Source organism: Cyanistes caeruleus, chromosome 21, assembly GCF_971803275.1.
Source record: "Cyanistes caeruleus chromosome 21, bCyaCae1.hap1.1, whole genome shotgun sequence".
Lineage (NCBI taxonomy): Eukaryota > Metazoa > Chordata > Aves > Passeriformes > Paridae > Cyanistes > Cyanistes caeruleus.
Genome location: NC_141721.1, coordinates 4,883,613 through 4,910,336, shown reverse-complemented (window position 1 = coordinate 4,910,336; position 26,724 = coordinate 4,883,613). Strand labels below are relative to the sequence as shown.

The following is a 26,724-nucleotide window of genomic DNA, read 5'->3' as shown; positions in this document are numbered from 1 at the left end:
AGCATCAACTTTTACCATCCCAGAAATACTCATGTTTTACTTTCATACTTCCATTTAAACAAATGTACAGTGCTGTGATAATCCTTGCAGGATTGGAATTACTGAGAGAGCCACCAGGTTTCCTTGGACATAAACCCAAGTTGTTCTGACTACAAGGTGTCACGATGGACATGGGTTATTTCTGGTCAGCTGGGGTGTAGAAAAAGTATGGATGGACATACCAAGGTGAAACATGGTTGTTTGAAAAGGGAATTTACAAATTCATAACCTTCAGGGGGTTTGGATATTCTATGCTGGTTGAAGGGGTGGGATTTCTGAGGCTGAAAATCCAGAAGGAGAAGTGGAGGCTGAAAAAGGGTGGGAGACCAATAAGAAAAGCAGAAACTGGAAAGGAGTGGGAGGCTGAAATGGTGTGGGAGGTCAGCAAGGAAAGCAGAGGCCAGAAAGTGGAGGCTGGCAAAGTTTGATGGAGATAAAGATGTGTGGGAGGCAGAAAAGGTGGTGAGGCCAAAATAAGCCCATATCAGAGATCTGATCGATCTCATTTTGCTCTGTTGGCCTCCACATCCTCCTGAAGAAGGGGGACTCACAGACTATTAAGTTGAAGAAAATGAAAGCTCATCTTTATGGAATAACTTGGGGACAAATGCCCATTGTCTTGGCTCTTGTATTACTTCAGTTGGTGCTTAGTTTCAGCGCTTGAAAATTTGGTTTCCAGAAGGAGACAGATCTGTAAATTGTTTGAGTCTTGATTGTAAAAGTAGTGCAGATGAGCTGTAGTGCTGCCTGACAGTTCAATACCTTAAAATATTGTTCTTTAAGGTCACCAAAGAGGTGTCTCCTCAACCCACAGAAACAGCATTCTCATGACTGCTTTTGCAGGGATTTGAGAAAGGAAGGAATTTGGGATAATTTATGCACATTCAAGAGGTATTTCCAAACCAGTCCCTTAGACCTTTTAAGAAAACATCATGAAAAAGCACACTGTCTTTTCTTTGCCTGATATAATTAAAGAATACAAGAGCTGATGGTTTTGAGCCATTTACATATTAGGGTAAAGCTTTCAGACGTTATTTAACTCAAACATAAACTAATCTGATTTGAGATGTTTGTGTCTTGATACAAGGAAGAAGCAGAAAGGAAAGGAGAGTGAAAAAAAAAAAGATGAGCTGCACTTCCTGGAGACAAAACAGGGCAAGGCTGGTGCTGGCAGCTTGGCAGGTAGTGAGTGCTGAGAGGGAGTGAGGACTTCCCTGCTCTGGCAGGCTGGTCATGAGGGCTCCATGTGAAGAGGAAATGTTGCAAGAGATGTGGTGTTCTCTATGCAAAAACCCTTGCGTTGTGCAGGAGGCTGTTTGATCTCTCTCTCTCTCTCTCTTCAAACTGAAACCTGACCGGTTGCCAAGTGTCTGCTCTGAAGTTTCCGGATCTAGGTGGGGACGAGGGAGTTCCAACTGTAACCTGAATGTGTTGAACTGGCAGCTGCTGGTGTCCAAACCACTTGCACTGGGGGGAAAATTCCACAAAGTGGCTCCATGTAGGATGAGAATGTCAGCTATGTCCAGGCTCACGGCCATGGAACTCACAAGCTGCGCTCCTGGAACTGTTTATTTTTTTCTGGAGGCTTCAGTGAAGTTGGCTGTTTGTCACTGAGTGCAGCTGTGCTGGAATGCTGCTTGCCTGCCATCAGAACAGGGAGCACCTGTGAAAGGATTGTGGTGTCACCTGAGAGGAAGGAATTCAGTGTTGCTGCAGGGTGAGTGTGCACATCTGGGGAGAAATCTCTGTAAGAGACAGTTACTGCCTTCCAAAATAAAATTAGGTTGTGAGAAACTTGTTTTGGAAAGGTAAATTCTGGTGTAAAGGTCTAAAAGTAGCTGTCAGCTTGGTACCTGGGTGCCTGTTTTCAGCAGTGAATTTCTCTGTGCTGAACTCTTCAAAGTGCTTTTCAGGCCACACTTCCAGTGGTCTCAAATTATCTTAATTGCAAACCACTTATCTGAACTGATGAATAGTTAACACAAATGTGACACGGTGCTCGTTAGAGTAGAAAATCCATCAGTGTTTAGTGTGGGCTGGATTGACATTTCTGGATTGATAGGGGATGGGGAGGTTAATTTGGGTGATAAATGGTTCAGTGATGAGCGTGTGGTGTGAGCTGCTCCTCTCCTGTGTGCTGGCAACCAAAACCCATCAGCCCTCATTTCTAAGGCCAAAAAGTATTGTCAGTTTTTGCAATTTTTTGGAGTAGCAGAGCAGTGCTGGGACAGGATCCCCACGTGCCAGGTGAGGTGATTTATGGTGCTGCTCCCCTGCTCCTGGAGCACTGCAGCTGACAGGCTGCACCTCTGGTGGCATTCCTGGGCTTGTCCCCAGGGCTGCTGCGGGTGATAATGTCCTTGCATCACTTCTCCAGGATTTCAGTGCTTAAGGCATGAGGATGTGCAGAGGGGAGGGGATGAACAAGCAGCCAGAGAGTCTTAGAGCTTAATCCACATCACTTCCATGAAATGCTCTTTCTTTTGTATCCCCCCAGTATCTAAGATAAGCCTATCCTGATAGCAGTTCAGTTTAGAATCATAGAATGGTCCGGTTTGGAAGGGACCTTAAAGATCCTTGTGTTCCACCTTTCACTAAACCAATTTAAATTGGTTAACTCTCTGCCTTGTACTTGCATCCATTTGACCCTTTGATTAACTCTTTGAAGCAAAGTTAGGAGTGCAGTGATGAAGAAAACAACATTTTCTATTTGTTTAGCTCCCTGAACTGTCTGGTCAGAGCTGAATGGATCTTAGTCCCAGTGCAGAGGGGCAGAGGCTGTGTCACAGTAACATCAGCTGTCCAGGCCAGCTGACAGCAGCCTGGGACTGTCCTCTGGCACCTCAGAGGACATTTTCAGTGCCCTTTCCACCTTGGACAAGTGTCTGTAATGTAATGATGTGGGAACGATGGCTTGTGTGGCTGTTCTATTCTTACGCTGCTGTGTTTTGATCCTTGAAGTCAGTGCTAGTGAGAAGTTTGTTTGCTAGAAGGTTCTAGAGTCACACTGGGGGACTTTTGTGCTCTGACGTGTGGGCTGATTGGCACTGAAGTCTCCCAGCGTGTGCATGTGGAGCTAGGCCAGCTGTTTGGAACATAAATGGTAATTAGTTGTTTTCTGAATGTTGGCTTTATCAAGGTTTACAAACAGAGCAGCGATCTCCATCCACTGCTCGTAAGGAACATTCCCAAGCTCTGACAGTCCCAGCTCCTGAGCAGTGCAGGAGCACCTGCCCTTGCAGTCCTGCACTGCTGGTGTCTTTAATGTGCTCTCAGATCAGGAAGAGAGAGGCACTGATAAATCCTTCCAGGCTGCACAGGCTTGGACACAGAGCCAGGAAAAGCTGGTGTCTGCTCTGCCTCTTGCCAAAGCATCCTTCGAGTGGCTGGGATCCAGAATGGGGAGAAGAGCCCAAGGCACAGGGCTTCATTTGGGCACTGGTGTCTGGAATATTTTGCTCCCTTCCCAGAGCATTGTTTTTCATGGATGGAGTTTGGGAGAGCCAGTGCACTGGGGGTCAGGGTGGGGGCTGCCCTGCCCAGATGAGGATGCAGACATTCCCACTTTTGCTCTGCTTTTTACCAGGTGTAAATTTGTAAAGGACCTTTGAGCCCTGTGGGACTCGTAACAACACATTTGTGGTGGGTTGTAGGACAAGGTTGCTGTGTTGTGGTATCTAAGCATGATGTGACTGACACAGGGTAAGGGAGAGGGAATTAATTCTGCTGCCAAAACCTTCCGTGCGAGAGGTCGGATCTGGCTCTGTGCCCACCCCGGGCATACGTGCAGGTTGCTGCAATTTGTTACTGTCACCACCAGCAGTGGCACACAAGGAAACAAAATTTAAGAATGCCATCCTGCAACAGAGACCTCAAGAGGCTATTTCTAGATGGAATTGAAGCTCTGTGTGATGCAGTGTGGACTGTAGCCTCATTGTGAGGGTAGAAAACAACCAAAAGTGGTTTGCACTGGAATTCTTTATGCTGTAGCAGGCAGCTGGATTGAAATGTTTTGGAGTTTTGCTCCTTTTTGTTGCACTTTGGGTGAAGAGGCTTCACAACCAGCTGTCATCCAGCAGGTGAGCTGGAGTGGGTTAGCACTTGGAAAAGTGAATTTTGGAATAGAGGGGTTTACCCTGCAACTACCTGGGACCCATCAGCTGTTGTGGAATTTGTCAGCTCACCAGACAAGTGTGTGCTCCTCTCACACACACCAGGAATTCTGAGAATGTGAAGTACTCTGATTCCAGTCCCGGATGGCCCTTCCCCTCCTGCTCCAGGGGCTAGTGGCAGTAGGAAAGGAGGTCAGGCTTGAAATCCAAAGTCGGAGGAGAGGAATTTGTGGATGTACAGTGGATAACGCCCATCACTCCCTGCACTTTGCCACTCCCACTCCCCCCTCCTTTGTGGAAAGTCTGATTAAAGGCAGCCGCTCTGCCCTGGCTGTCTGAGCCATACATCCATGCACAAATGCCAGATTCTCTTCATTCCAGGCTGCTGACTTCAAGGAGGACTTGCTCTGACAAGCTGGAAATGAGGGCTGGCAGCTTCGTCTGCAGCTCAAAGGCTTTATCTCTCTTAGACACTCTTGCTAACATTTCCCACAAACACTGCTCTGCTGGTAGGAGCTGTTGCACACACAGGATCCATCAGGCACTTATGAATAAAGCCTTACCTTGTGTAACTCTGCTCAGAACAGGCAAGGAACGCTTCACAAAGCCCCTGGCACCGGCAGAGCTTGCTCTCCTTGTGCTTCAGCCTCATTATCTGGGGAGCAGTAGGAAGAGTCAGCTCAGCCTTTGATTCTCCCGTCCCCCTACCAAGCCCTGGTGTTCCTTCCTCCACAAAAATCCTACAGTCCAGCCTTCATCTCCCACTTGGCCTGTTTCCATCAGCTGAAAGCTGGCAGCTTTCCATCATCTCTAGCTTCCACACCATATCGTGATGGTTCCCCACCTCAGCCCCTCTTTCTTCTCTGAACTCCCACCTTCACTCCTGCCCCACTGCTCCATGAGGAGTTCTTTTCCTTCCAGGATTGTTCTGGCTCCAGCAGCAGCCTCTGTTCCCCTGCTGTTGCCTCACTGCTCCATGAGGGATGCCAGCTGTGTCCACCTGTTAGGGTTGTTTTGCATGTGCCTTTAAGGCAGCTGCTTCTGCTGCATTTGCAACTTTGAACCTGGAATATTCATGTTCCCTGGTTTATCTCAATCAATTGATGAACTCAGCCTTCAATAAATACTTTCCCAGCGTGAAATCTATTTGAGATGTAATAATGGTTCTAGAGAACCTGTGCCAGTACCTGCAAGATGGCCAAGCTCTTCTTTGATTGCTGTTTCTGTTTCAAAATCAGTATTAGAGCAAGTGTACTTTTACATTCACATATTTAACATGTGGAATGAGATAACCTTAAGCTTGATGCAGTAAGGTTTGCACCCTCATACAAAAATTTATCATAAATCAAATTTGAGTCATCATTGTGGTTGTGACACGATTTCTGCTTAAAAGGGCATCTTTGGTGTCATCACCATCTTGCTTCAGAAGCAGCTTGCTGGTGAGGGTGTGTACATGTCTTTAGCACCTAAAAACCATCAGGCTGGTGTTGAATGTCTGCCTGGTGCTTCACAGATTGCACAAGTGGCTGTTAGCAGGGAAAACTTTATTTTATTTTTATTTTGGTCAGATTTTTGAGGGAGGGCTGTTATCACAGGGCTTTGACTTATGGCCGTGTAACCAACTCTGCTGAGCAGAAAGGGGATCCCAATGAGATCTGCTCCAAATTCTCTCTCCTGTGCTTCCTGGGCATTGTGTGAAATAAGACTTGTGAAACAAAAGCTCTAATTTCCCTTTGTGAAGCTTGATACAGAGCACACAGCTGGAGCAGCAGGATATGAGAATGAGAATTGTTGTTGCGGTGAGGATTTTGAACAAGAAGCAGGCATGAAGTACCCAAAGCATTTAACCTCTGTGTTTTATTCATCCTGGAGCAAGTGTAATTTAAAGTGGCACCTCTATAATTGATGAAGTATCTTTTTACCATTTGTTTAATTACCAGTTTCAGTGTCTAGAAAGCAGCAGATCAATAATTTACAGTGATGAACTTCCCTGTGTTTCTGTTCTTCTACTTCAGCCTTGCAAACAACAGCTCCTGAAACAAACCCTCAAATATTGATGCTTTTCCTTTAGGTGATTTAAAAGAGCTTAACCTTTTTTCCTGCCACAGGTGCACTCCAGCACCATTGAAGCTGAGGGCAGAGCATTGACCTTGTCAAGGCAGGGTTAATTTAGGGCTTGCCCTGGATGTTGTATCAGCTCTCAGCTTTTTGCAGCCTCCTCTCATTGTTGGAGTGATGAAGGCTGGGCTCCTGGTGTTGCTGTAACATCAGATGCTGCTGCCCTGGCTTTAGGAGAGTTGTTAAAATGGAAAATTTAGGCTAATGAACCAAAGCTGCTGCCTGTGGTTTATATGTATTTCTTACATGATGGAGTTTGATAACAAATGTTGACTTTTCTATGTGAAGTACCTATTCTGGAGACTCTTGGATCCTTCTGTCAGGTTAGAGCTCAGCTTCCCTCATGGTCCTGCAGCACTTCCCCAAGGGGAGGTTCTTGATGTGTCCAAGAGGAGCTGCAGGTTCTGTATCTGTCAAATCAGAGGGAAAAAGGTGTTTCCTTCCCAGTGGGATGTGCCTTCAGTTCCTGCTGTGATCCTGGCTGCCATGGACCCTGGGGTTTCCCCACACAGCACCAGAACAGAAGATCTAAAGGCACCCAGCTTCCATGAGATCTCCAAATCCGTGCATTCAGGGATGATGAACTCTGCTTTCAGACTGCCAGTCTCATACCTGTGATTCTTCTCACTTTTTAGAGCCAAGACAAATATCTTATTTCTCCTAGACCTGCCTTTGAAACTGAGCTAAGAACTTAGTGACTGTATCCTTGGACTTGGTATGGAGAACAAACGGAATGCATCCCTTTCCTGTCTCTCTTAGGAGTGCCAGTCCTGATCTCCTGTTGGAGAACAAGGTGCTGTGTTTGGCATTTCTGTTAATGGCACAACTGTCATTTCCTTCAGGATCTCTCCTTTCAGTTGGAGCTCACAGCCCAGAAGGTGGTTTTGTTTACAAAGTAGGTGTAAAGGGTCATGAGGAAGATTCCTGGGCCTGTTTTGTCAGCTTTAGCAGGATTTGTGCAGTTTTGCAGCCACCAAATGCAGGATTAGGAGTAAATCAGAGAAAGAAAAAGGGTTTGGACCTAACCACAGCTGGGGAATGAATGTTTCCATTCTCTGCAGAGCCCCATGTTTATCCAGATGTGCTGCACACATTCCTGAGGACCACAAAGGGATGGACTCCTTCATTGTTCTTTAGTGTCTTTGTTTCTGATTAAACTGATGTCTCTGACAATGCAGAAAGTTTTGAAAATGCAGAGAGCAGGACTGCGTAGTTCTCCTTAGGAGGGAGTTGAAACTGCCTTGGAGATGAGATATTCCTTACAGTCCAAAGGGGCCTAAGTTGCAGGCCAATAATTTATTCATTTTGTAACATCAATGTCATTAGTGCTTCTTTTACATTAAAAAAAAATCTTTATTTAAGGCGGTTTTGATCCACTAGGAGTGTCGGTTTTTAAACTCTTGGAAAACAACATTCTGAATTGTTTGAGTGCAAGCTGATGCAGGTGGATGTGGGGTATCCTTCTGAAATGATGGCTGTATTTTCCAGGCAGCCTGGAACACTTTTGCCATCCTAATGGCAACTCATCATTCCCTGTGGATGTTAAGTGATGCTAAAAATCTATTTTGGGACAAAAGAGATTCACCAAAGCATTAAAGCCTGTTCACCACAGGCTCCTTGGGGCGCTGGCAGAGCAGTGAGAGGAGATGACCTCAGACAATACCCTTCATCTGGTGGCTTTTTCCCTCGTTTTCAGCAGGAGCAGGGCAGGCAGGGGAAAGGGAAGCAGCTCAGACATCAGCTGCAATATCATCTGTCCGCGTGCTCAGCTCGCTGCCAGCCCCAGCCTGACACCCTGCCAGGGCCAGCCTCACTGCCTGGCTCCTCTCCTTCCGTCTGCCTCTGCAAACTGCTCAGGCCCTTCCTTTCAGCACAAGCTGGAATTTCTACAGCTCATCCAATATTCTTATTTTGGGTTCATGATGTAGTTGTTGAAACTCTCTCCTTAAACTTTTCTTAGGGGGGCTTGTGCCATCACAATCAGTGTGAAGTGCTCTTTGTTCCCTTACAAAGAAGGGTTTGAAAGAAGTTCGGTCTCATGTGTGTCACTAATAGTTTTATTAGAACTTATTTATAACTTTTCACTGCCCCAAAATAACTGCCTGCCTTAGGCCAACAAAGTCAGTTTGGAACAGAGGAGAGATGGGAAAAAAAACCCAACAAACAGCAAAACAAAAAAACCCTGAAGTGGTGGAAGTACAGACGGTGCCTGTAAACTCTTCACTTCTAAATCATCAAATTAAAAACTGCTCTACTTGTTTGAAAGCATTCCCTGTGCTCACAGAACTGAACTCCACTTGAAATTGGAGTTTGCTACAGAATTGCTACGTTTGCTTTAAAGGAGGGTCACACCCAGAAGGAAAATAAGAACTTGTTCCTCCCAGGTATCACCCAACACTTGCAAGTTGCTGACTTGGGTTTTTTCCCTAAGGAGCCTGTGGATGTGCCACAGAACAAACCTATGGCAAATGCAATTGTATCAATACATAAATGTTGCTCACAGCAACGTATCCCCGTTATTTCCAGTACAAATGATTGATATCCCAGATATTACACTGATATAAACATCTTTATCCTTCTGTAAACTGTCACTATGAAGGGATTTTGTTGTTACAGTAACAGTAGAGAGGAGTTGGGTTAGTTATTTGTTGGGGCATCATTCATGTACAAACTATTTTATAAAAAAATCCAAATTTAAGCAAATATGTTCCATGTGTGAGCCTCTCTCCTGTGCTTTTCAGGAACATTTTAGTCATTTGACCTTTATTCTTCTGACTTCAGAAGCTTGAATATACTCGTAAAATCTAGATATTACCTATGCTCCAGTCTCCACATAACAGGAAAGTTCATGGCTTTGGAAACAAATTAGGAATTCCACAATAGCTTTATTCAAGCTTTATGAAAAGGAAAAGCTCCATGCTGCCTTAAAAGAAACAATTTCACTTGGCTCTTTTGGAGGGAGGTATTTCCTTTTTAAACTGTTTTTCACAGTACCAATGATGTGATTTTGGGTGTGGTTTGTTTTAATGTAAAGATACATTGGTGAAAGTTGTCAATTAAAGAGAAAAGGACAAGAAAGGTCAGTGAAGTTCAGTTGTTTCCTATAAAGCAGTCTGATACAGTAGATAAAACTGGTATTTGGACTTCTGTAAAATGATGTGTGTTGGCACAGTTAAGAATGATGTCTTTCAGGTAGCCTTCCTTAGGTTTCAGATTCAACCTACTAAAGAAAATAAAGCAACTTAAACTTTCTATTTTAGTGCTGGCAGTTCTAAACAGACAATTCCTGCATTCAGAGAAGAATTTTGCAATCACTGGGGACGCAGGGGAGGCTTGGGATCCTGTCAATACAACATTAATAGGGGTGGATGAACTCTGCTTTCAGAATCTCAGTCTCGTACCTGTGATTCTTCTCACTCTTTAGAGCCAAGACAAATATCTTATTTCTTCTGGACTTGACTTTGAAACTGAGCAAACAGCTTAGTGACTGCATCCTTGGAGCTGGTATGGAAAACAAACAGGGACTACAACAGTGTTAGGGTCCAGCCTTACAGCTGAGACTTTGTACTGACTTAAATCCACAGGGAGCTCCTTCCCAAAAATGTTCTTTTCCAGATTTAACTTCCAGATGCCACTGACCACAAGCCATACCAGCAGAGGCCATCTTGCTGAATTGCTTTATAATTGTTATGGAGCAAGTACTACATGAGAAAAGAGGCATAAGAGTATTTAAAATAAGAGCTTTTTTTGTAGCTGTTTTTCTCTCAGAGTCATAACAACTTGTGTTTCCCAGCTTTGAAAAAACCTGCCTGTTGCCTGCACTCATTTTCCCCTTTGCTGTGCAGTCAAGGATGTGAAGTATTTAACAGGACAAAAATTAAAGGTCAGTCTAAAAATCCTCAGAAATCAAGATGTCCCTAAAGATAAAGTCCAAAGAAACATCCTCTTGGCACAGAACTGCTGCTCTGAGTGCACACCCTTTTCTGGCCAGGTGTTGTGGGGACAAGGTGCAAGCAGCTGCTGAGATCCTGGTGGCACTGGAGGAATCCTGTGGAACAGTGCAGGGAATTTGGAATAATTGGGAATCTCAGCCATGTTTTCATGGGGACTGTGAAGCTCCTGATGCTGTGATGTGGAGAGAGCTTTGCTGTCAAACTCCAATCTCTCATCAGTGACTCTTTCACAAGGGTGGACTGGGTTTGTGGGGGGTTTTTTTAGGGCTCTCTTTTTAAGTTGTTGTTTTTGTTTGTTTGTTTTTTTAATTTGCTGTGGCAAACTGAGCCCTGCAGCTCAAGGAGGTCTCACCAGCTGACAGGAAAATGTTGGCTGGGATTTGGCCCAGTGTTTCCCTGGAAGCTGTGTCATTCTGCAGAGAAGACACTTAGGATGTGGCAGGGATGTAGATACAGAATTGTTTGTACATCTTGTCACAAACATCTCTTGCTGTCAGGGAGGAAAAAAAAACCAACCAAACAAACCAAAACTGTGGGTGATAAATCAGTGTAGCAATTTATATTTTGCTCATTTCTGGGGCTGTGTTTGCTCAGCAAGCTGCTCTGCACTGGGATCTCCTGGATTTATCAAAGACAAAGCAGAGATGGAAAGATAACCCTTGATGGGAATCACAGGGAAACCTTCCAGTTCTATCACTTTACCCAAAGGAGGCCTTTGTGAGCATTGTTGTAGGAACTCCCTTCCATTTGTATAAGAAGGAGGAAAATCTGTCTTTTAACTGGGCTTGCAGGTTTGGTGTCTGCTGAAGGGATGGTGAGAAGTTGTGTCAGTGCCTCTGGCAGCTCTGTTGGGATGTGCACAGCTGCCTGTAGCTGCTGAAACTCTTGGCCTAGGAGATATTAATTCCTGCAGTTTTATGGGAATGCTGCAAAAATGAGCTTAAATGATGCCCAATGTCTTTGCTGTTTAAACCAAGATGAGTAAGATAATTGTCCAGTTCATAAAACGTTGTGCTCCATGGATCTGCAGGGCAGGAAGGGGAGCTCTCAGCCTTCCCTCTGCATCAGCACTGCCCAAGTTGTGCTTTAGGATGTGGCTGTGTCTTTTCCTGCCCTTTCCCAATCAAACATGCTCAGCTTTGCTTTGCAGATGTTATTTTGTAGATTTAAAAGTCTATTCTGTCGTTTTCCTGCCACGGGGAAAAGCAAGGGCATTACAGAAGGACAGAGCAACTCTAATTTGTCCATTTAGTTGCTGTTTTTGGCTGTAGGACAGGACCCTGCTCAGCAGAGGAGTCACAGGTTAAACTCTGTCCCGCTGTGTTGAGGGGAGCCCTGGATGTGCTGCCTTCTCCTGATGTGTGAGCAGCCTGGTGTGTCCCTCCTCAGGATTCCTGTACATCCTTCTCCTCCAGACTGCAAACAGTTTAGTGCTGATCTGGCCTTATATAGCAATTTCCTATTATTAGAAACATTTCCTTGGGATCTTGCTCAGGGAGTAGCAGAGGGAAATCCTGTTTCCTTCATCCAACTTGCAGGCACAGCACCAGTGCTCACTCTTTCCTTATCTTGTGTGGATGGAACAAGAAGTTTTTGTTGTGATCTGCTTTCCAGCCTTAAGCCCTTTCTAACACTGAGCCTCTTTTCAGAAAAGCAGGAAAAGAAATGTGAAGGAATAGGAACTGTCAGTCAGCAGTGTGAGCTGTAAAGTTTTGTCTGCAGCCTGGACATTCCCTGCTCTTTTTCACTGTGTTTTCCTTGCTCAGATTTAGTCCTTCCTTTGGAAAATCAGCTCTCTGTTCACTGCTGGATTGTGTGAAAAATAGTGTGCCAGGATATTTCACCTGAGAGTGCCAGGGATGGGCAGACAGCCAATGGCTGCGTTAAAAAAGAGGAACAGCTTTAAATTAAGGAAGGAGAAGTTTTTGTTCTGCATGCAACAAGAACGTATTTTTAAAGCCGAGACTGGTCACTGGAAGCACAGAGATATGCACAGGCTTTGAACACTTAATTTTTCCTGTGAAAACATTTTTTCCCCTTAAAAGGAAGATGTAGGTCCTGCCACTGGGAGTGACTGTTTGGAAAGTCAGTCGGGAGGAATGCACATCAGCTGAGCTGGGCCAGGCTGTTTGTGTTACCAGCTCCCTCCAAACCCCATCCCTGCCACGGCCGCTGCAGGGGAACTGCTTAAAACCATTGTGTCAGAGCACAGGGAATTAACTGCTGGCTTTAAACTTTGTTGTTGGAGTCAATGCAACAATTGCTGTTGGGATTGGAGCGTGTTTGTAAAATCAGGGAAACCCTGACAGGGCCGTGAGTGGGAGCAGCCACGGGCATGAGACAAACTGGCATCACATTAAGGGCATCTGGGAATTATAAAGTGGGACTTTGTTCTGATGGCCACTGTCAAAGCCAGCCAGCCATTTCTGTTTCACTGCTTCAGCAGAAAGCAGCAACAAGGAAAATTTATCTTAATTTGTTAGATTAACCCAGTTTCTGTTTTCACTCACGTCATAGACCCAGAATTATTGTGTGTGTGCGGGAGCCATAACTAAATACAAGCCCGTCATATGTGCTTTTTAATCCATCACCAGGGGCATCAAAACAGGGAACAGCACTGGCAGGGAAAGTGTAGGAATCCAAGGAGATGTGTGCATCTCCATTTTTTGTAATAGTCTCCTTTTTTTTTCATATTTTTTTTTGAAAGACTGAGCTTGGGAAGAAAAGAAGTTTGGTATTCTCACTGACAAAGCTTTCTTGGAACAAACAAAACCAGTATTGACAGTTTTAGGCAAAACTGTTATTACAAAGCATAAATTAGAATCCAGAATAATAATCTAAATATTCTTTGTCTTCTGGTTTTTGAACCCTTTTGGCCACACCTCACAATTTTTAAGGTTTTGTCAGTAACCCTGCAAATCCTTCACACAGAATCAGGGAATTCAGTCAGCTTGTGACGTCATGAAGTTTGCAGTAAGGTGAAGGAACTTTGATCATCTTGAGGCACCTTTTGAGTGAGTATAATGAGCTTTTGGTTTAACCTTTCTAGGTGTGCAGTTTTATAACTGAGCAGGAATGTTGTATGTCCAGGGACCAGTGTCCTCAGTTCGAACCTCTGTCCCTGACTACTTGTTTAGAGCACTCTTGGGGAGAGGGAGCTGCTTTAATCCAAAAACTGGGTAGAAAAGAGACAATTCTTAGCAGAACTAATAATACAGGGAGGAGGTTTTGCCTTTTTATCAAACCTGTTAAAATATTAGCATTGGCTTTTTGGCTGGGCATTGATTTATCCTTATCCTGCAGTCAGATGTTCATCCTCTGTTGGACACAGGGTGTTTTTTCCTAAGCAGTGGGACAAATGTCCCTCAGAACCTCCAATTTCTGCTGTAGGGTGTTTTAGGAATGTGAGGCACTTTAATCAGTTTTAGATCAGGATAGTCTGGACAGCAAGACGCATGTGACAGGTTAAAGACATTTCTATTTTTTGATTAAGATGTTCCTCTGACCTGTGAGAGGAAGGGCTCTCAAATTCCTGGCCTGTTTAGGGTGGTTTCTTTCCCATGGTATTTTTGCCAAGTGCTTTCTAATTATGGAATGTGTCTTATTCTGTAGTTCTTTTGCAAGGCAGAAATAATGAATATTATAAAAATCCAGAAAGAACTCACTCACTGATGGATGAACTTAACACCTTCTGGAATAATATAGACGTGATCCATGTTGATTTTTGAACAGCATAAACCCCAGCCAGCAATCTCATACCTCCAGATTTATATTTTGAAGTGGAATCTGCCCTGCAGAGGGGAACACTGATGGTGTTTTCACGGGGCCAAACTCTTTATTTTTTCAGCAGAGCCACTGCTTGCGGGTGTAGCTTAGCAAGTCACGCTCGGCCCTGCGAGCCTGTCGGAGCAGGGCTGACAGGAAAGCTTTCCAGTCCCCTTGCTTTGAATGTGAAATTGTATGCATGGAATCAGCTGCTTATCTGCAACCAGCAGAGCAATCCCAGTGCTCTAATCCAGGGTTTAAATGAGTCACTTCTAACTGGTGAGGCCTGGAAAACTTGATTCATCCCTCAGCCTGTAGTTGCCTGTTGGAGTGAGCCAGACCTTGCCAGCCATCCTCAGCAGAAATCACAGAAAAGGGCTGGGCTCTGCTGCTAGAAAGGAAGAGTCTGGTTTTATCACCTTCATAATCCAGGATCAAGATGTTATAAAGTAAAATTATCTCTGCTTTCCAACTCTTTTTTTTTCCCCCCTTCCTAATTTAGGCTAACCCACATGCAAGAGTGTTTTCCTCACCAGCAGTAGTTTGGCTGCAGAAAAAAAGCATTTTGAGTAAAGGTCTTTCCATTGAATAAATAAATAAAAGGGTTCACCTGCATGAAAAAAAAAACCCAAGCAAAATGTGTAAAAAAATGCACTTTTAAGTGCTGGGCTGTTGTATATTCTTCTCTTATGTGGCATATTTGGTGAAGAGATGTGATCTGAGAAGTGTTAGGAGGTGTAAACTAGGGAAAAGGTGAGGTTGTTGATGTGAAGATAACTCTGCTAGTACTTAGAATTTTAACATGAGTTTTACTGAATCTCTTTGGTGGCAATTAGACTGGTTTGAGCAGTGCTGGTGGAGCCCTGACATTCTCCTGAAGAATTAGAGCTGCCAGGCCACAGCTTTAATTATGCTTGGAAAACTCCTGGCTCAGGGCTCACTGTTGTGTTTCAGTAATGGCTAATGTGGCTCAGTTTGGGAAATGGAGTTTCTATCTGCTCTGAGATCTTACCTGTGCACAGGAGAGGGGCTTGGAGTCGTTTCCATTTCCTTCAGCACCAGCCCAAAGTTAAACCTCCCAAAGAGCCACATCCTGAAGCTGCTGCCGTTAAAAATTCACCCAGGTGAGATAAGAAGTGAATGAAAGTCCTGCCAAACACAGTTGTGCAAGAGCCACAAATAATGTTCAGAATGGAGTCTGAGAGGGCAGAGGAGCTGTGGCACTGCAGTGCTCCCAGCAGCCGAGCTCCATCCCAAATCCTTGGCACTTTCTGCCTGTGCCATCCACGGCAGCCGGGATCTCTGGGATCGCTGCCTTGGGCACAGCTAATTAGAGGGGAGTGCTGCACCCAACCACTGACAACATCTGCTACGTGTGTTTGCTTTAAAATAGCCTCTTCTCTGAGGAGCCCAAAGCTTTTTAGTTTTTTTGCTCTAAATCCTTTTACTTCAGAGCTTGACTTTACCCTTCCTGTAGCAGAATTTGTGAAGGATGTATTTTGATAAGAAGGGAAAAAAACAAAACAAACAAAAAATTCTTTAAGCAGGGCTGAGTACAGATTGTGCCAGTCATGAAACATCAGCAGCTGAGCTTGGGAATCATTCCATGGCTCTGCATTTTCAATCATTAGAGAATCTGCTTGACAGCTCACAATATGAATTGCCTGGAACACCTGAGGGGTGGCATCCTCTCTAACAGATTTATATCTTTATTTGAACTACCTGTAACTCATTTTAGGATGGATGCACAGCTTAGTCCATTGAGAAGCAAAATAATTAATAAAATCATAGAATAATTTTAGATTGGAAAGAACTTGTGGAGATCTCTGGTCCAACCTCACTTCCAGGCAGGACCAGTTTAGACCAAGTTGCTCAGACATTGTCTGGTTGAGTTTAAAATACCTCCAAGGATGGAGTTTCACAACTTTTTGGGACCCCTGTTCCAGTATTTGACAGCACTCACTGGGAAAAAAAATTTCCCAATAAGTCATTGGAATTTCCCTTTTTCCAGCTCGTGTCCTTTGTCTCTTGTTCTTTCACTTCCCCTAATGCTAGTGAAGGCTGTGCAGCATCTTTGTCAGAATGCCCTTATCTTGGGCAGGTGGGTGGGAAATGAGATGGGTGAGTGTGAAAAATCACACTTTTGGTGTAGCTGTGGTCATTAATAATTCTATTTGAGTACAGAACACTGATGTGCTCAGAGACAGCAAAATGTGCAACTTGTGTTTGCAAGGGCTGGGGACTGAGGGCAGCAGTGCCTTTACTGTGTCCTCTAGAAAGCTCTAGGTAGTGCAGGTGATTTTGTAATAAGGACCTCAGAACTTCCAGGTAAAGTGGGTATTTTGGTGCTGGATTGGCTCCAAAGGAATTTGGAATAAAATACTGCTGAGCCAGGCTGGATGGGGCTCGGTGGAACTGGAAATAGGTGAAATTTAAGGTCCCTTCCAATCCAAACCATTCTGTGATTCTAAATCTGCTGCATCCAACCCTGGGCTCTTTATGATTTATATTTTATTGGTTTCCTGAGGGGGTGATTCCAAGGGTAATGTCAATGCCAGGGTTGGGGTTGTGCGTTTGGGGTGAGCTGGGAGCGGGTTTGTCCACGCTGCTGTCCCAGAGCTCGTCTCTTCCTGTCTGATGGCTGTGGTTTGTGTGCTGGGCTCAGCCCCAGCTTTTCCAGGGCCTGGGATTACTTGTCTTTCCGTTTTTCCCTGTCATTGGGCAGCGGGAACTCCACAGGCAGAGCACAGCTGATTTCCCTGGGACTGCCTCTCCTGGGCTGCTGGGAGGGGAGTTCTCCTTCTCCTTGGAAAACGCCCTCTCCAGATGCTCCAGTAGGAGCTGGTGGGAGGGAGGGAGTTCTGACTGCGCTGAAAATGCCATGAAAAAAAAAAAATTAAAAAAATAATAATAAAAAAAATAAGGCAACTGACAGAAGAGAGAACTTGTCCTCAGATTGCTGCTTTTTGCAGCAGCGTCAACGAAGGCTCTGCAAGGGCTGCAGAAGGCAGAGATGAAGTTCAGAGGCGGGGTAAGGTTTATTTAACTCCTTTGGTGGCTTTGCAGCTTTCAGATGCATGTCTGGTCTCAGAAGGAGAGAGGAGAAACATTTTCAGGGTTTCAGCAGGCAAGTGAAATGCTTTGAGAAGGATCCCTGCATTGGAAGGTTATGTGAAAAGGGATGAAATTGGGTAAAAAACCAGGGAATACCTGCTTGGAGGAGGGAGCCAAGGTGGGAGCTGAGGAAGTGGGAAGAGAGGGGGAAAGCTGAGTTCTGCCTTGGGAGGGAAGAAAGGGTGGAGCTTTCACTTGGGCACAAGAATATGAAGGGACCATCCTGGAGCTGGGCTTTTGCTCTTCCCAGGGCTTCTGTCCCATTTCTGCCATCCTAGGGAATGGCATGAAGAACCTGCTTAAGGATTCATTGCCACTCAGTTCCTCCAGGCTGCTTTAGTTTAGGAAAACTTTGTGTTTTAGCAGCAGCCAGAAGGCCTGGCCCTGCATGGGACAACCCTGAGCTTGGGAAAAGGAGTTTGTGGCAAAAGATTGAGAGGACTGGGATTGTTACCTGGAAAAAAAAAAAAATAACAGTGCCATAGAGAACACAGAGCTCCTTTTCCTATGTTGTAGCATGGGAACAGGAACACTGAGTTAAGCTGGAAGTTGCCAGAAATGCAAAGATTATTTTCATATTAATAATTGTGCCATGGAATTCACTGACTCTGGAGGATGTTTGGGTCAAGAATGAGAGAGTGTTATTTAAAAGTGTGTGGGCTTTTTCCTGGGTAAGAATGCTCAAGGCTTTAATTGGTAAAGTGACCAAATTTAGGAAGAGCAGGGTTGAAAGCGTCACTTCTGTAGATTTGAGCAATTCCCTGTTAAAGAGGAGTTGGCATGGGGCTGGGGTGTCCCATACCTGCTCAATCCAGAGATCCTTGCCTGTTTTCCCAAATATTCTGCTGCTGACCACTGAGAAAGTGATGAAGGGCAGGGCAGAGCTTTTGGAGGACCTGCTGAGTCCTTCCCTGTGGAAGTGCAGGTGTCAGGGCTCCACAGGGTATTTCTGCTGGCCTCTGGTGTGCTGGGGCCTGGAGAAAGGTTGGTGACAGTGACAGGCAGAGGTGGTGGCTGGGGTGGTGCCCGGTGTTGTCCCAGGGAACCGTGGGTGTGGAAGTGCCCTTCGCGTGCCCCGGGAATGCTCTGGAGCTCTCTTTGGAAAGTTTGACTCTCTCAGAGAGACTCTGGGGTGTGAGAGGTTTGTGTGGGGGTGTGGAATGCAGCGGGGAAGGGCTGGCAGTGGGGTTGGCAGTGGGACACCAGCGGGGCCGGGCGTTCCCAGGGCAGCGCAGCAGGGAATGGGGCCCAGGGGGCACAGGCAGGTCCTGGCTCTTCGTGTCTGAGCTTCTGCCACCCTTCACCTGCTCAGCTGTCCTGGAAATCAGCATCAAAACTCACTTGGAGGGGCAGCAAGCTGAGGTTTTGCCTTTTTTTAATGCCTTTTTTTAATGCCTTTTTAAAATGTGTTTGTCCTCTGAAGCTGCTGTGGGATGCCCAGGCCTGTGGGCACAGGTCTCCTGAGCAAGCTGCCACCAGCAACATCTTTGAACCAGCAGCAGCTTGTGCCATCTGTTCAGCAGCAAAAATGTCAGCTCCCTAAATATAGAAATTCAGTGTATTTACTTTTCCAGCCCTGGTGATCTTTCTGGTTTGCCTAGTTCATTTTTCTTAGTGCTCTTTTAAATTTAGCCTGTTGATTGAAATATCATTACCCCTCTTAAGGGTAAACATTTTTCCTGTCCTTCAAATCAGTTCTTACAACTGCCTTTTCCTTTTCACTGCTAATTGCTTATTTCCTTACTCATCCCCCCACAAAGTAAAATCTGGAAGGTATAATTGTGTTATAAATATTGAACAAGTAATATTGCCTACTTATTATTTCAATTTGTCCCTACTCAAAGAGTGGAAAATTTCCAAATGATTACAACAATGAGTCAAGGATGTAGCATTTCTATCTCTTTAATATAATTTTTTTTTGAATAGTGTGTTCTGGAGTTCTGTCTTTCCATCTGGTTAGGATGGGAAGAATCAGAGGGCAACCAAGTTCTGAGTTCCCTGACTCCAGACATTCCATTGTTGGTGATGTATTGGTCTAAAAGAAGCAAGAATAAAAAGTAATTCTAAGAAATGGTCCTTGAGTGGCAGCTGCAAGTTCAAGTTGTTCCCTCTAATTCTGCTGGTCTGGGTCACCAGAGTTATTACCTGGTTTTGATCCCAGTCCACCTGACAGCTCTGACTGTCCCAAGTTGTCTTTTGGGAAATCACTCCTTTGCCTAAAAGCAAAATATAAAACATTTTCTTTTGTTATTTAATTATTTTTTTTTTGGACTAAACAAGCCAAATTCATGTCTTGACACTTATTATCTCAGCTCAGGTGGCTTCAGAAAGGACAGAGAAATCCACGTGGTTGCTTGCAGGGGATTTTTATGGGAGACTCAGAGCTGCCTCTCAGGGAACCTTTTTTCCAACCCAGCTGTGACTAACAGAGAGTTGTGTCCAAAATGAGCAACTGATTTTCAGTGTGGCAGGAAAAGATTGCACTTCAGTCTCTCAGGGATTTACTGGCAGAATCCCTGATTCTGGTCCACCTCCACTGTCTTCATTATTTCTTTCTCCATGCAGAAGGAAAGAGGAGCTTTCCCATTCTGCACCTTGGGAAATGAGGCCTTGGCTACAACAGTTGATTTTTGTCTGCTCTGCTGTCTGGCCCACGTTTTGTCCAAGCTCTTTCCCAGGCTGTAGAATGAAGTAGAAATGAAAGGAATTTTTTTGCCTTTCCTGCAGCTTTGGCATGTGACAGTGAAGAATGTCCAGCTATCCATGAGACAGATGTTTTTTTAGCTGCCACCTCCCCACGAGAAGTTCGTTCTTGGTTCAGGCTTGCATTGTCTTCCAGAATCTAATCTGAATTTCCCTTTCCACTCACATTTGGTTCTGGTCTGTTCTTCCGTTCCCGGCTTTGTAACTATTTCTGGAGCCTGCAGATCAATCATCTTGCACTTGATACCAAGATAAAGGTGCCTGCTTCTTCCCAGATGGAGCCACTTCCTGGGGTTGTTCCAGTGAATCTCCTGAGTGGATACGACTAATCTGTAAAAATACATTGCCAGGAGAAAATATTGCAAGATGCATTTTTGGGTGTTGAGACAGAAATTCTGTTTATGTTGTGACTTCCCTTTCTGAATCATTTTTGGAGTTTCCCTGCTCCATACAAGTCCATTCACTTTGAGAATTCCAGGTGTTTTGTCATGGAAAGGAGTGGGAAGTTGCTGGTGCTGCCTGTTCCCTCAGTGTATCTGGAATTGAGTTTTAAACCATTCCAGAATCCGCCTGGGAATGAGTCCTTGCTCCATGTTGGGTGTTCCATGGCCATGGAGCAGCTGCTGGACAAAGCTGGGGCAGTTTCTTGCTCTGCTCACATCAGCTCCAAACCCCAGTGCTCGTGGCAGAGCTGCCCTCCCATCTTCAGCACAAATTCCCCCAAAGTGCCCAGCCCGGCTGACTCGAATCCTTTGGATTTTTGCTGTGCAGAGCAAAAGGTCCTGTTTTTCATTTCTGAGGTGTATTAGTTCTCCATGTCCTAAGCAGAGGAAAAACTTTATCATGCTTTGGCATTAATCAGAGTTTAAAGGAAAAATATGTGTTTACCCCTTCACAATCCCATGTCAGCAATTTCCCAGTTCAGTTTAGGAAACTCCTTGGTACGGTCTTGAGTGGTTTTGTACTCCCAGGAGTTTGGAGGTATTTTCTGGTCTTGTTGACTCTTGTATGAACACAAAGAAAAGCTGGAATCCCAGCCAATGTAAACCTGGCTCTGCAGGCTGCATTCAGCAACCAATTTACACCAGCGGAAAATCTTTCCCAAAATTTAATCCCAGGGCAGAAGAAGCCGTGTGGAAGCACTGCTGTGGTGCTGATTGCACTGGCCTGGTCCCCACCATTCCAGAGGGACCTTTGCCTTCCTGGCCTCGAGCCACTGTTGTGCTCAAGGCTCTGGAGAAGACATTAAAAGCAAAAAGTGGGTTAAAACAGAGTGGGAGTGAATCCCTGGAAACTTCACCATGGGGTGGCTTTGGGAACTGTGGTGGCAAAGTCAGTTTGGGCACTCTGGAAGGGAGTGGCCCTCAGGACAGCAGGTCCAGCAGAAGGATTGAGAGGAGGCACAGGCACTCCTGAGCCCACCAGGATCACGTGGAGGTTGCTCAGATTTTTGCCATTCCCTGTTTGCAGCCTGTGCTGGGTGTGGCATTGGGTGCCTCCGTCCTACACAGGTCAGGATCCTCAGCTGGGCCTTCCTTTTGATCCCTATAGGGGACCTATAAGGTGGATGTGGTGGAGCTGCCCTAAATAACTGTTAGAGGGGCACCTGTGGTCCCCTCCCTCCTTTCCCTGGCTCTGACACTCTCCCAATCCCACAGGGAGGTGATTTAGCTCAAAACCTGGCCAGAAAACAGATCTCTGTTTTCTGAATCCAGCGGATTCTTTTTTCTTGGCATTTGTTTTGCTGGTTGAGTTGCACTGGTGTGGTTTGGAGGTGTTACCTGCTGCCAGGGAGGCAGCAAAGCCCAGAGGAGGGATTTCATGCTGAGCTTTAGCTAAACCCGACCTGCCTCTTAGGTGGAAGCTTCCCAAGCATTTCGAGGCATCAGGAACTGGCCCTGCTGCTGAATCCTGGCTCCTCCCTGACCCTGCTGTGGTTCCCCGTTACCCTATCCTTGGCCATCGTCATTACACGTGGGACCAGTGTGGGAAAATGACCTGGATTAAAACAATCAAAGAATCTGAGATAGTTTTAATCCCTGTCAGATTTCCAGCCTGGTTTATTGCACAAGTCCTGGGCCAGTGCAGACCAAAGGATGCAGCTGCAAAGGTCCTTCCTCAGTGTCACAGCAGCTCCTCCCTGACTGCACTCTCCTAACAGCTTCCAGAAAAACTGATTTTCACGAGGAAGGGTCTGATCAGACCCCCACAGCCTGTGTTCTCCCAATTATCTGGAATATATTCCCTGCCACAGGGCTTTCAGAGTGCTCCAAGCTGATCTCATACCTGGAGCAGAGGATATTGTAAATGTACATCAGTCAGAGGTGGTTTGGCACAAAGAAATTCATCCCCTGAAAAGACAATCAGGGAATCAGTGTTGTCCATAGACAAACTGCTTTAATGGTTAATTAGCTCCACTGTACCACATTTAACTCCCCCCAGACTGGGTTTTCTAGCATTAATTTACAGCCACCAGATCTGGTGTCTGCCTGCTAACAGAAAATCACCAACATTTTGGTTATTTTAATTTATTCAGTGCCTTACTGTCACATTCATCATTCAGCAGGAACATACGGTCATCACTGAGATTATTTATTCTTAATAGTGCCTTCCCTCCCCACTTCCTTCCTTCTGCATGACTGTTCTGTTTCCATTTTGCAAAAAGGGTTTATTTTCACCTCCTTTTATGGCCCATCTGTTGATGTCAGTGGCAGTGAAACAGTTAACACTGACATTTGAAGCTGCTGGTAGACTTGGACATATGCAATAAAGCAAAATGCTGGCATGGAGCAGTGCCTGTTGCTCAGCTCTGGCTTTATATTTGCACTGAACTCAGGGCTTGGGAGGGTACAAGAGTAAAGTTTATATTCTGGAGGCTCTGACTGCATCACATCCCCTGGGCACATTTAATTATCACCAAAAAGCCGCTTTCAGTCGCATTGGTTTGCCTTTTGTTCTGTTTCAAGCTGGCTGCAGATTTGAGGTCGTTATTTTGTTCTCACGGCGAGAGGTTGGAGTTGAATGAGGAGACAAAAAGTGGAGGAAACCGAAAGTTCTTGGCCTTAAATGCCTGTCCCAGAGGAGGCTGCTGGAGTGGAATTTTCTGTGTTGTGAGGGGGATGGATTGGCTCTTCCCTCTCCTGGATGTGCACAGCTGGGATCATTTTGTCCTGGCCTGCAGGGGAGGGGCTGATGAAAGAGCTGCTCAAGTGACGTTTTTTGTGAAAGTTTTCAGGATTATATAAACTGGGATTAACTGTGCGAGGGTGGAAGTTTCTCCTCAGTCCTTGTTGAGGCAGCTGTGTTTTAGGACCGTAGTTGTAAACTTACCCACTTGAAAAGGAGTTATTTTCCATTGGTTTTGCCTTTGTTCTCATCATCTTGGCCAAAATCTGCTCCAGGACTGCACTGCTCTGATAGAAGGATTCTAGTTTCTGGGCAGAGTTTATTTGGATGTGATTTATCTCTATTTTCCTTTCCTTATCTCACTACCCTCCTTTTCCAAGGGTAATCCCTTTTCTCCTCACCTTGGCAAAAAGGGTGGAAGACAACAGAGCATTTTGCTGAAGCTGTGAAGGACTTGGCTTGGAAAATCTTGGCCATTTTTGAATGATTACTTCATGACAGTATCTGCAGAATTCCTCCCAGGCTGGATCTTTCCAAGCTTAGAGCTCAGGCCTTCCAGACCATGAGACTAATTGGAAAAAATAAACCAGGAAATCAAATTATGTTTCTTTGTGGCGTTTGAGCCATTAGAGCGGGTCTGGATTTGAGATTTCCAGAAGGAACTAATGTTCCTCTCTGAAAACTGCTGGGTTCAGGCAATCACTTCTGCTCAGGCTTACAGGGAGGAAGCCAATTAGAACTCGCAGAAATAGGCAAAACTGCATTTATTAATCATTTACCAAATCAAAAAAACATTTACCAAGAAATGGGTGAGTCAAACCTACGGCAGACTGAAGGGATTTGCACCTGTTTTGACCCAAACTGATACTTCAGTGATTCTTGCTTTTATTACTGTTTAACAAAACTTCAAATAAATTTTCTTCCTGACCAAGGCTGGGTTTATTTTTCTCCCTGCCTGTCATCAGCCCCTATGGTTTGACCACTTCTACATCTCGGGAAGGTGCAGAAAGGAACTCTGTGAGTCAGTAAAAGTCATCTACATCTTTGTGAGGGTCTGGCATTCCCAGTTTGTGATGGGTGTCTGGGACTGCTGTTGGTGCATGAGCCTGCCTTAGGAACAGACCCCTCTGGTGTTTGTGCAACACCCCAAAATATCACTTAGTGCTTCAGGAACATGGTTTGGGAGAAGTGTGAGGGCCCAAGGGCCGGTTACTAAAATCCTCAACCCTGGAAAGGCTGTAATAAGTAATACCTCCCGTGGTTGGGGTGAGAGAATCCTTTATCCCACAGGTCTTTGCATTCAGATGTCAATTCCTTCCTGGTTCTGCTATCCTGTTGGCCCTGACCACCCCTGCTCAGCCCCAATTTCCCATTTATGTGTACCCTGCAGAATGTTCTCCCTTCCTTGAACCCCTGGTGGTCCTGTTTTGGTGCATTGCCCCACCCTGTCAATCCCCTGTGGTTGTCCCTGTCCTGAACCCATGCACCATTTTCCCCTGCTCCCATTGGATCCTAGCCCTCCAAAACACCCCCTCTCACCTCATATATAATCCTGGACCCTCAGCCCATCCTTGCTCTTGTCCCTGGATTTTGCTGGGAGCTGCACCTTAATAAACCAGCTTTTGGGTCTCCAAACAAGAACCTGTCCCAGCATCATCATCATTTTGAGTGGCCTCGTGCCCCAGAGCCGAGCCACGAGCTGCTCTAGGGACCTGCACACAAAGGTGCTGCTGTGAGCAGTTGGCAAAGAAGGGCTGAGGGAGATAAGGAAACGCAGGCAGGTGTGAGGCAGAGGGTTTCACACGCTGTTTCTCCCGTCTCTGGTTTCTGTGGTGCCTCTCATCTCCACCTCTGTCCCTTGAACAGAGATTTCCCCAGAAAGCAGCCACTGAGTCACCTCTGGGTGCAAATTTCCCCTCCCTGCTTTACAGTGAAGTCAGGGATCAGCAGATGAGAGCTTTCCACAGATGGTTGTGTCTCACCCACGTCACGTTGAAAATGTAACCTTTAAAAGAGGGTTGGGGGTAGGAGTCTCTTGATGCACATCAGTGTCATGGTCTAAATTCAGTGTCGTGGGGTGCAGAATGCAGAAATGCCCATTTCTCATTTCTTCTCAATTTTCTCAGAATTTTCCCATTGGGTGACTTGCTAAAGCTTTAAATTGGTCAGCAATGTGAAGCTGTTGGCTTCTGAGGTGAATCATCATTAGTCATAAAAGATTCTTTACCTCGAAACAGCTTCCCCTTGTGAAATCAGAGAGGAGAGAACACATTTCAGTCTCCCTCCTGCTAATGGATGCCTAGGAAAGGAAATCCAAGTTTTATTCTCTCTATCAAATGTTTGTTTCTCTGATTGATTTGAAGTTATTGGAAATGTAGCAGTAATTTTTCCCTAATGCTGACTTGTCTTCCCTCAAAGCAATTTGAGCAGACAGCAGATAAAGTGTTGTAATCACTGTTTTCGGCAGCAGCAGCGGGATTATTTTAATATCCCACTTTAATATCTCATTTTACTATGGTTATCCAAGGGTAACTGTGGTTCTTGTGGACTTGGGGAACTGCCTGCAAACCCACAGCCATCCCAACTTCCCTGTGCTTCTGTCTGCAGGGATTGGGAGCCAACGGCATCCGGCTGACCATGGAGAGCGCTCTGACGGCCCGGGACCGTGTCGGGGTGCAGGACTTTGTCCTGCTGGAAAACTTCACCAGCGAAGCTGCATTCATTGAAAACCTGAGGAAACGCTTCAAGGAGAACCTGATCTATGTGAGTAGCACAGGGCCAGTGACCACGGTGTCCCTCAGTGACCTGGAGCGTGTTTGCTGCACGGGACAATCCTGGCTTTGCTCTGCAGCGGCGTTTGGAGGTGGTGGTGGCAGCTGACACAGGCCATGGGTGTTTGTGCCAGGACCAGTCTGGGGTGCTGGCATTTGGTGGGTGTAGGGATGCTCTGCAGTGCTCCTGTTGAGATCTGGTGGCACTGACAGCCCTGAAAATCCAACCCTCACCACATTCTTCTGTCCCCTGAGTTCACTCACTTCCACCAACCCCAGACTTGAACTCCATCGGAAATAACCAGAAATAACCCAGTATTGTGGCTTGTTGGAAACCCTAAAAGCATTTGAGGTACTTTTTACCCAGCAAGGATAACATGGCTGGCACAACTCCTGCAGTGTCACTCTCCCAAAGCTGAGGGTTCTGTTCCTCAGCACCCTTGGCCTGTTTGGAAGCCCTCAGCAGCATCCCCAGCACACCAGGATGGGTGTTCAGCCTCCTGGCACACCTGAGCTCTGCCTCCAGACCTCCTGTAACCTTCCTGCATTTTGTTCTGGTTTTCAGACTTACATTGGCTCTGTGCTGGTGTCTGTGAATCCTTACAAGGAACTGGAAATCTACACGAAGCAGAACATGGAGCGGTACCGCGGCGTCAGCTTCTATGAAGTTTCTCCTCACCTGTGAGTGGGTGCCAGCGTGGGTTTTGTCACTCCCACACAGCTGGGACACGTGAAAAGAGACAAACAGAACTTATCCCTGTCCCAGCTGCCGCCCTGGCAATCCTAGGGATAGTGAGGATCCTCTGGAGGGTGTGGTGTGAGGCTCTTTCTATTCCTGTTCCTCTCTGCGAAGAGGATGAGTTGCCTTTGCAGGAGCAGTATTTGGAAAGGGAGTTGGTTCCTTCCTGGCTGCAGAGTTGCTTACCCAGCCCTGGCAGGACAGGAGTTCATTGTTCCAGGGTTATTTGGGGTCTCTGTGTCTGGGGCTAAGCAGGGGAAAGATTTTTCTGGTGTGTAGGGGTT

General features: G+C 45.7%; 1 protein-coding gene across 11 annotated transcripts in view; it reads left to right on the top strand.

The window, feature by feature from the left end:
* Nucleotides 1–26,724, top strand: part of MYO1C (myosin IC) — a 50,638-nt gene that overhangs the window by 7,832 nt on the left and 16,082 nt on the right. For 9 of the 11 annotated variants that reach the window (XM_086859925.1, XM_086859933.1, XM_086859930.1 and 6 more), the window contains 2 exons: nucleotides 25,538–25,693; nucleotides 26,267–26,382. In XM_086859925.1, coding sequence (XP_086716051.1) covers nucleotides 25,538–25,693; nucleotides 26,267–26,382 — 272 coding nt within the window. Of the gene's footprint in view, nucleotides 1–808; nucleotides 1,757–16,706; nucleotides 17,019–25,537; nucleotides 25,694–26,266; nucleotides 26,383–26,724 lie in introns of those variants that run through there. The other 2 variants (XM_023939204.2, XM_023939203.2) reach the window with 2 other exon arrangements.